General features: G+C 37.8%; 1 protein-coding gene across 2 annotated transcripts; it reads right to left on the reverse strand.

The window, feature by feature from the left end:
* Positions 1–5802, reverse strand: LOC113052636 (forkhead box protein J1-A-like). 2 transcript variants are annotated; one of them, XM_026217017.1, is made up of 3 exons: positions 5522–5802; positions 4004–4682; positions 1–2350 (listed from the first exon to the last, which is right to left on the reverse strand). In XM_026217017.1, exons 2-3 carry the CDS (start codon positions 4568–4570, stop codon positions 1502–1504), a joined length of 1416 nt encoding a protein of 471 aa, XP_026072802.1. In that variant the 5' UTR covers positions 4571–4682; positions 5522–5802; the 3' UTR covers positions 1–1501. The 2 variants fall into 2 exon arrangements, with proteins under 2 accessions (XP_026072802.1, XP_026072793.1); XM_026217008.1 differs by having other exon boundaries at positions 2–2350; positions 4004–4590; positions 5522–5795.
* Between the last annotated feature and the right edge of the window lie 4898 nt (positions 5803–10700).

Raw genomic sequence — 10700 nt, forward strand, 5'->3', positions numbered from 1 at the left:
GACGTGCAGTGTGAAAGGGGCTAGGGAGACGTATATGTTTTCTGACATAAAAATATTTCTGTTTTGCCATTTATTTTGCTAAGCACATGCAAAGGTTAGATATTTCTAAACCCAATTGAATGATACAAGATACATTTTACTGATTAGGGTCCTTTTTTGAGCTCAAATTATGGTTGTCCATTCTGGATAAAGCACTATTATTATTTATTTTAATGACATGTCTTCCTAAGCCATTAACTCATTCTGTTTAACTTTTCTTAGTACTAACAATCTAAATTAAGAGGATGCAAGTAGTCTTGATGTGAAATATCATTTGTATGACGTCAGCATAACACTCATAACACAATATGTGAATGAAAGTGGTTAGATGTGCATGTAGAAATCTATCAGTGCTAGAATCCAGCTGCAAGACAGAAAGTTTGGCACTTTTACCTACCAAATAATCCAACATGGGCAGGAACCCTAAAAAAACAATCCATTCAATTAGTGCAGTTACACTATCAAAATACACAATTTTCATCATATCAGCCACTCGGCGCTAAAAACCTAAGCAATTCAGTTTCAGCAATTCATCCAAAAGTCCTGGTCTTGGGGAGCCAAGGAACAGCACATTATGGACGTATCTTTATCTGGCACATCCAGATCAGGTCTTAGAGCCTCCACCAATTAGCTGATGTTATAAATCAGGTGGGACATCCAAAATGTGTAGCCCTGGGGACTTCATGAGATCAACTGCAATAAGCAGCATTCAACACACTCTTAAAAATAAAGGTTCCAAAAGGGACCTTTTGCAAAGCCAGAAGAACCACTTTTGGTTCCCCAAAGACATTTCAGTGAACAGTTCTTAAAACAAACCACTATTTCTTAGTGTAAGGAATATTTAAATCAACATTTTGTACCATGGAAAGATTCTGTGGACATTAAAGGTTCTTCTATTCTAATTCTAATAAAGAACCTTTATTTTTAAGAGTGTTCACTGAAAGCACATAGTTTTGCCGTTACAAGAAAGGCAGCATGATGTACAATTTCACTTGCACAGTTTGTTTCAAATTTCTGCTTCCAGAATTTGGTTGAATATGATACAATTTGTATAACACGTTTGACTTCATCCACAAGGTGTTTGAACTGTTCATTTCTTAAATTATTCTCGTTCACTTACATTTCCTGGTATGTGATTTTGAATTGTAAACAACAAGCTTGCATCTCAGTTTTTTCTACTTCCAGTGCCATCCGTACATGTTCAGTCTCCGAATCCCAAGTTCCACGCATTTGATAGATGATTTTAAGGACTCGCTAAGGAACTTGATTAGATTAGCTTTAATGCAGGTAGATAACATGTCAAATACAAAAACATAATCATAAAAATCAGTATTAGAAATAGATACACTCTTAAAAATACATCTTCATGTGGGCTTCATGGAATCCAGCATGAAATCTTTGGGGGTAAATGGTCCAAACCCTCTTTGTTCCTAGACTTGTTTGTGTCCAGAGGCCTGAATCTTCAAAGGAGAGACTCGATCTTACTGCTTAAGTCTCCTTCGAGAGAGTCTCCCAGGTCAAAGAGTTGATCGATGCTGACCGTTGAGCTACAGAGGAAGTCGGTACGGTTGCCCTCTTCCACTTCCGACCAGGGACTCTGGAGGAATGCAGTGGCCAGGAAGGTTTCCTCATTAAAGTCTGCTTCGCTGCTCCTCTGGGTTTCCATCAACACATGGCTCTCAATGACACCTCCAGGAGGTTCGAGGGGGCTGATATGGGTGCCTCTAACCATCAAGTCCTCGTCTTGTGGTATAGAGCTCAATGGACCTCCTTCGTTCAAGCTTAACTCTCCATTCAAGGCCGAGTCTAGCAGGGCATCCCAGTCAAAGTTGCCCTTGAGGGAGCTTAAGTCCTCCTGGTCATCCATGGCCAGCAGTGGGGAGCTTGAACATCGTGGAGCTTTGCTCCCACCAGTCCTGTGTGTGTACGGCTGTTTCCTCTTGCTCCCCTTCCCTGAGACCCAACAATTCAACATGGTGGCTTCAGCCAAACGAGGGTCCCAGTTCTGATCGGCTCCCGTGACTTCCTCAAACTCTTTCAGAAGCTGCTGGGACTCGGGACTCACACAGAGGTTTCTGGCCATCCCTGCAGTGGCTGCAGCTTGTCCAGCGTGAGAGCTCATCCTGAGGTGTTTCTGAAGAGCTGGGTTGATCTGCACTGGGGGCATCCTGCGCTTCTTGTAGGCACCGCTGAGGAGGCGTTCTGCGTACTGGGGGTCGATCTTCCAGAACCCACCTTTGCCTGGTTCATCCTTTTGTCTCGGGACTTTTATAAAGCATTTGTTCAGCGACAGGTTGTGGCGGATGGAATTCTGCAATGATGAAGGAGAAAAACTATATTTGTATAACTGTGTATTGGAATTTTCCATTATCATGATGCACTTAAACGCATGGAAGTTATGCATTAAAGACACTGTGAAAAAGCTTGAGTGCAGGTTTTCTCCTTTTCTGTTTAAAACACGAATTTTGGGCAGGACATGTCTTTAGGCTTGTCTGTTTTTAGGCTTTTGATTAATTTAGGCTTTAGTTTTCACACTGTAAGACTAAACAAGAAGGTTCAACTTGTTAGCATCAGTTAATGCATTAGGTATCATAAACAAAGAACAATACTTTCACATCATTTATTATTATTCTAGGTAAACATTCATTTCTACGTATGCTAAAACATGTTTAATATTAGTGCATTAAAGGTGCAGTCACATTTACTGTTACTCATCAAAGTTTAGTCATTTTAAGAAAAATTTGTGCGACTGAGAATTTAAGATTGCGTCTTGTTCAAGTTTTTATGTGTGAATTCGTCACGTTGACTGGTTTGAAAGTGATTTCTGTGTGATCCGTGCTTCATACATTATGCAAATTAAATTTCGCTAACGTGACTGCACCACACAGTGAACAATAGTACGTTCATAAATTAACATCAATAAAATGAATTTATTCTGTTAACAAATGTGTTATTTCATAACACCTAATCCATTAACTAGTGTTAACAAATTGAACTTCACTATAAAGTGTGACCTCATTTGCTACTTGCTATTGCTAGTCAGAATGGGGAGGGGCATTCTCATTCAAAAAAAAAAAAAAAAACATTTGATTGGACAAATTGTTTCATATGCAAGTGAGTTCAAAATGAATCATCAATATTTGTGTACCAATTCCTAGGAGAGGAAGACTGGTTATTTTTAATGTCTATATCACTACTAAATGGTCATTTTGTCAACTTTCAGAAGTATGCAAGACCACAAAGCTAAAATGTCTAATTTTGATTTGATATGGTCTTTAAATGCCTCCACGGTGTATCAACACATCAGGCATGCCAGTCACCACAAGCTAATTACATTTAAATGAAGCACTGACCTCTTGACCCTGGTTAAACATTGTTTTAAGTTAAAATATCTAAATATCTCTGAGCGAATGTCTACATTTTCTTCACAGAAAAGAGGTTATGGCTAAGTGATTAATTAATAATTCACCAAACAATCTAAATCCTTTAAAAATATCCAACTTCGGAGCTCATTCTTCCTCCTTGCCTCACTTTGAAAAGCAGATTAAATTATAAACATGTTTTAAGGAAATCAATGCCCAACTTTTTTTTTACATGACACCATACGATACACTGTTGCTGTTATTCTTTCATCTGAGCACACATCGCTAGTAGAGCAGTTAAGATGGAAAAGCTCTTACTCTGTTTGGTATTCATCCAAAAGCTAAAAATATCAAGCCTCTAAACAACAGGCTTCTGAAAGGTTTCTGTTGGTCTCTCTCCAATACACAATCCACTTCAGCAGGTGCTAAGAGGGCTTTCTCTCACTCCATTCTGCTCAAACAATAGCAAAATACCCTTTGCCAGATATGCAAATGACGGGTCTCAGTGTAAGCCTTCTATTAAGTGCATCTTTAAAGTGCAAATGAATGTAAGGCATTCTGTAACACTAAAACAGTTGTAAAGTTTGACTGCTGCATCTTACCTGCCATGTGGGGTCTGCGTGGCGGAAGTAGCAGAAGTTGTCTGTGATCCATTTATAGATGCATGAGAGAGTGATTTTGGTTTTCTTACTGGCCTGCATGGCCATGCAGATGAGAGTTGCATATGAATACGGTGGCTTGATATGAGGGTTGGTCTTATAATCGACTTCATCCGGACAGTGTCCGTGAGCAACCAGGCTAGGAAGAGCCGACAAGCAAGGCGTCCTGTAGAAAGACGCCGCTGTGGGTTTGCCAGGGGTCAGCGGCATACCGATAGACGCCGGATCTCCTGCTAAAGGAGACGAGGGCGCATCCGAGCCTGCTTGGCTCCCGAAGAAGTGGCTGTGGGGATGGCTGGATTGGGAGGCGCTGGCGTTGAGAATGGAGAACTCCTGCAGCCACTGGAGGCTGGTGAGGCTGTCGTCTAAAGTGTCAGAGCTGCAGCTGCTTCTGCTGCACTCGACTGAGCTCCGGTCCAGCTGCTCGGCCTGAGCGGCAGCCGTGACCACCTCCTCCTCCAGCCCCACCGAGCCCTCCGGCCAGGGGTCCGTGTAACTCACAGACAGCATGGTCCTGTCCCAGACAAATCCTGAGGAGACAGAACGTTTGCTTTCTTTATAGAGTTCATAGAAGTTTCCAGAAGCTTCACAGGTCAGGTTTACAACAGCTCGTAACTGGTGTCTGTGAACACACAATAGAGCAGATCCCAAACCGCTGACATTCCTTAACACGGCAGGTGCATCGGGGTTCAAGGAAGCTCACAAAATACACTTTTTCCTTCAGTATTCAGATGTTTACACTGTCAACTGAGCTGATCTGCAATTATATTAATATATATACATAAAGTGGCTCAGTGGAAGAGCATTGCATTAACAGTGCAAAAGGTTGTGGGTTCGCTCCCCAGGAAACACATGTTAGGTAAAAATGTTTAGCCTTAATGCACTGTATGTTGCTTTGGATAAAATCATGTTAAGTGCATAATTTATCATTATTATTATTGAAATAACAGTCTGACTTAAATAAATCCAGTCAACTTAGATGTTATCAGATATTTTCAGTGTATAGCTTAAGAAAATCTAACTACTATTATAATTATTGTTATAATTATTACTATTATAACGTAAGATCACATGGGTTTCTCTATAGTTCTACAAATTTTTTAAATAATTGTTATTATTTCAATAATTATCAACCATCTTCGCATTACGTAATTTTATCACGTTGGTAACTAGACAAGTAAGTTATATCAGAATCAGAAAGAGCTTTATTGCCAAGTGTGATTGCGCATACAACGAATTTGTTTTAGTGACATAAGCTTCCAGTACACAGAGACAACAACACACAGACATAATAATAATAATAATAATAATAATAATAATAATAATAATAATAATAATAATAATAATATACATACATACATTTAATGTAAGCAACTGATTACTTTTTCATATAAACACATATTTTAAATGATAATAGGCTCGTCGTGTCTAGTCCAAAAAGCAACACTTGGTTCAACTCACCTGTCTTTACTGCGAGGAGGCTTGAGTGACGGGGAAATAACATCCAATAACACACAGAAAAAAACTTTCTCCGATTAAGGCGGAATAACTCCGGAGGTGGTGTCTCGGCGCGTCTCGGTTCACGGTCTCCGGGGCAGCAGGAGCTCGGGGCCGGTTTAATACCTGCTGGACGTCTGTCCGGTCACCCAGCAACGCGACGCCCCCGTGTAAACAGACCCCCGCTCTTCTATTGGTCGGGCGGTTGTTATGGTGACTTGGCTTTTAATCGCGAGCGCGCAGGTTTGTGTTTTACGCGCGTCCACTTCTTCACTGACGGACAAACAGAAAGCGCGAGAGAAACGATATTTCACAAACAAGAGACGAGGAAAAACACTGTATGCTGCTAATGAGGAAATTATATAGTTCCTTGAATAAAACAATCAAACGAAAACAATGCTGAACGCACATTCCAGCAACCTTTATAACGTCACTTTTTTTTCAGTTTGCTTTGAAAAAAAAAAGCATATTTATATAAATTAAAAGTACATTTGTTACGAACGTTACTTGGTCTGACGCATCCGGATGTTGGCATGTTTATTTATTTATGTATTTATTTTCGCTTGAATAAATCAAGGTAATCTGATGTTGTTGAATTAAATAAGGGTCAAATGACAAACATCATTAAAATGCACATTCCAGGCACCTGACTGAACTCAACAAGCAAGCTTTTTCAGGATTTCTGGTGTGATAACCATATTTTTTTGACGATCATATTTTTGTTCAAAATGAAAAATATCTATTACTACACATTAAATGAACAGTTGTTACTTTAAAGAGTTATTTCTACTTAATTGTCTACTTGATCTTGATCCCTTTAAATTATTTAGTTTCCTAATATTGTCAGCTTGATTTGCTCATATTATTATTATTATTATTTATCATATTATTATTTATTTTATTATTATTAAATAATATTTTTACTATGAAAAAGGTTTATTTGATGGTGTTGTATTGAAAGACAAACAAAAATAATAAATGCATATTCCAGTGAACTGTTTGAACTCAACAAGTAGAATTATTAATTTTTCAATGACTTTGTCATTTTTTCCACTTTCAACTGAATGCACAGTTACTTTAAATAATTATTTCTTCTTGGTCAGACCCTTAAAATTACTGAAAAGGATGATGATCTGCTTCTTTCTTTCGTTCAGAGGCTGTTGATTTTTTATTATTATTTTATACTGTTGAGCTGTGGATTGGCGGTTGCTTAAAGAAGGACAGAGCTCAAGAGTGAATGAATAAATGTAAGAGACGCAGAAGCTTTGTACTGCAACAGTTGCTTTTGTATCGTTTCTTTATCAGGAAACCTCTCAGCCACATTAACAGAGCTCTCAAGAGGACAGTCTGTCTTGTATCTCTCCATCCTCCGTATATATTACAGCGATATCATTGACTTGATTGCAAATAAAAACAGACACTATTTCAACTGAACAGAGATGACATCACTGAATTCAATGATGAACTGCCTTTAACTATCATTTTGCATTATTGAGACACTGTTTTCCAAATGAATGTTGTTCAGCTGCTTTGACGCAATGTATTTTGTTTAAAGCACTATATAAATAAAGGTGATTGATTGATTGATTGATATTACCAGCAAAAACCCTATTCCTTCAGAAAGCCCCCCTTTAATATCTGAAGTAATGTGCTTAACCTCTTAACACTTTAAATCTGTCCTGAGAGCCAGTTGTGTTGGAAGTTTATCCCCTTGACAGTTTCATTCTTTGAAACACATCAGTGACTAAAAGGGACTGTATAATGTGTCATTTGAGTGGAAACAAGTTTAGTATGTGTTACATAGTGTTGCTGAATGCAGTCTGACACCTGAACTCTTGTCAAGGAGGCTGCAGACTGTCTCAGTCCCATTAACAAGCATTGTATTGAGAGTAAAGAGAGCAAGTCTTCATTAGTGCCAGTCGTGTGTGAAATCACTCCAAACACATCCTTATTGTGTGACCACGAAATATTTGTTTTCAGTCTGATCATTGTAGACCTTCCTCTTCCAGTGAACTAAAGGTGGCTTTGATATCATTACAGAAATTGTATAAATGTGCATATTTTAACCAAATTCACGTTTTTCTTAAAAAAGGAAAGCAGAGTAACATTTGTTATTCTTTATTGAAAAATTGGTCTCAGTTTTAATAGTCTATATTAGATTAATGTTATCATTATCAATGCCAAATGCTAATATGCCAACACATACTCCTCAATATTAGTTTTATGTAAAAAGTAGACGGTTTCACCTGTAATGAGTTGTTGACCACTAGAGGACGCCATCATACAGCTGCTCACAACTCAGCATGCGCAATCGAGTTCAGTTTTATTTGATTTGATATGTTTATTTCTTCTTTTTTCCCCGTAATATCAAAACTGTTCTGTTTTTGTTTAATTATAGATGCTCTCAATAAAGGTTAAACTAAAATAATAACAAAAATTATAGACTATTGTTTAAAATACACTGGCACAATACACAGTTTCAAATAAATTTGTGAGCACTCGTGTACATGTGAAAATCTAAAACTCACTGATACACCGTCTTGGTCTAAGATGGGCATTGTGACCCGTGCATTTTTAATTGTGACTGAAGTGTTGTTATACTTTTGGGGGCACTTTTGTGGCCTCCGCTCTAAATTGCCATAAATATGAAAGTTTGAGCAAGAGAACAGTTTCACTTTGCTCAATAATTCACATAAACAATAGTAAAACAAATTAGTCAGGAGCAAGTGGGAAAGTCCAGCCTATAAGTTTATGAGCTCAGTTCATGTGTGATATTTACATAAATATACTCTGGTTCAAGTCCAAACAGCATGGTATTACACTCTGTTATGTGTGACTTGTAGTATATAATGTGTATGTTTGGAAACAGTAATAAAGATGTGTTGTGGTTATGATCTCAGGCACCCTCTGTTTCCCAGCCATGCACCATCTTTTATCCAAAATAAAAAAAAGTCGGCCAGTGAAAACATTTGAAATGTGCTTTAGTAAACTAAATAAAGGTAAAAACCTTCTTCTTTAACTGTGTATTATTTCATAATCCTGGCATATCTGCTGAAACTGTTGGATGCGGCACAGCCCTTCCTCGAAAATTTCCCAAAAGCCGCCACTTGCATCATTTCTCGTTGAAGTTTGCAGCTGAAGGTGTGGTTTGTTTCTATTGCTTGGCCATGTCCAGCATGCAGTCTCTCACCGCTAAGACTAATGTCACTGTATCTCATCTCACAACCAGATCACTGAGTTATAACTCAATACACACACAACGCAGAAGAAACACCCGGCTCCATTACATTATAGATAGCCTTCTCCATAACAGGCTTTCTCTGACAGCCGCTCTGAATTATTCAGACTCTCCACACGGAGACGGAGTTTACACCAATCCGATCTTTTTTTTCCTCATCTCCAGAAATATCCGCGTCCACACGAAACCGCATAATGATGTAGTATACATGCCAGACCAGTATGTGGCGCTGTAATTCTGCCACAGAGATACACTAAAAACAGAGAAGAAGACTTGGACTATGCTCTCATAAACCTTGCGCGTGGTACACAAACGAACGTGGGACAATACATTTATTAATCAATGTTGATGTTAGTTAATAAAATGACAATCGTTCAGTGTTTGTCATGTTTTTGTTACTGTTACGTGACATAGAAGTGTCTGACTAGGGGGGAGACGTGGGCTGATGACGTCATCGTTTCAGAAAATATACTGGATTAGCCATCCAGACGAAAACGCAAAGACGGCGTTTTCAAATTTATCCACTTTGGGACCCGGTTTCACCTGATGAAAACGCCGGATCCGTGTGGACGAAACGCCTATCCGATAAAAAATTTGTGCGCACAGACAAAAATTTGACGCACAGAAATGCGTCTCCGTGTGGATGGGGCCTCAGCTGGCTCGGCTGAAACTCCTGAATTAATTTCAAAGCTCTTGCTTGACAAAAGCCCAATTCACACCTGGCTGAAGCCTTGATGCGCCTGGGACAATAACAAAACGAATCAGTCAGTCAAATGGATACACGTGCATGTCCAAATCATTATTATTTTTATTACAGTGCTGGAGGTTTTGGTATATAAAACTGGCTTTCCTTTACTCACAGGAGTGCAGTGAACATTATCCTGTGAAAGAAACAGAAAGTTTTCATCTGGATATAGATTACAGTTGCTCTTTTTGTAATTGTGAAAGTTTGAAGGTCTGTCATGCATTTATTTTTTTTTATCTTTGTTTTGGTCTGAGATGTCACAATTTCTCAGTGTTAAAATGAGCTGCCTCCTAGTCTTAAATTTACCATCTCTTTTACTTCATTCAAACGAGTATGACGTTTCTAAAATACAAATATTATAAATTTGTTTTGTTTTTTATCAGGACAATTTTATATTCATCAAACTAAATTCAACAACAACAACAAAAATATATAAATATTTTGCTCATTTTCAAACAGCATTTAAAGTTTTTTTAGATTTTTTATTAACAATTTAATAATGTACGTTTGTGTGGCCCATTTTTTCTTTCTTTTTTAAATACGATTTTTTTAAATTGTCTTTCAGCTTGTACTTACATAATGTGTAAATGTGAGAAATATTCTAATCTTTTTGTATTCTATTTTCTTTTCATTTAATATGCAATTGTGTGTGTGTGTGTGTGTATATATATATATATATATATATATATATATATATATATATATATATGAGATCTCTAACACGAGCTTGCTCTATTCTTTTTCTATTCTATCTGTTTTCTTTTTGTTTATTATATTATTTAAAAGCCCTTTGCTACATGTACTATGTTAACCTAACTGAGACTTGTTATAGCACATACTTGCTATTTTTGTTGTTTTTGATTGCTTCCACACTGTCCTCATTTGTAAGTCGCTTCGGATAAAAGCGTCTGCTAAATGAATAAATGTAAATATGTCAAGAACTTGCAGTTGAATTTTGTAATTTTGAAAGTTCAATAATAATAAAAAAAATGTTTGTGTGTGCGCGCATCCAGTAAAAGCAATGTAAACCGATTTGTTTTACACCTGACCAATGAAAACGCGACTCTATCAAATCATTCTGACCAATCAGAGAGCTCATGCCGCTTACTTGCGTCCAACCACGCGAGACGCATTGCTTTAAATTACGACACGTGAGCCGA

Source organism: Carassius auratus, chromosome 3 (assembly GCF_003368295.1).
Source record: "Carassius auratus strain Wakin chromosome 3, ASM336829v1, whole genome shotgun sequence".
NCBI lineage: Eukaryota > Metazoa > Chordata > Actinopteri > Cypriniformes > Cyprinidae > Carassius > Carassius auratus.

Coding starts and splice junctions, on each gene's coding strand:
- LOC113052636 (XM_026217008.1), bottom strand. CDS start 5,564: ATGTTATTTCCCCGTCACTCAAGCCTCCTCGCAGTAAAGACAG. Junction 4,591..5,521: donor CCTCCTCGCAGTAAAGACAG/GTGAGTTGAACC, acceptor CTGTCTCCTCAG/GATTTGTCTGGGACAGGACC. Junction 2,351..4,003: donor ACGCAGACCCCACATGGCAG/GTAAGATGCAGC, acceptor TCATCATTGCAG/AATTCCATCCGCCACAACCT.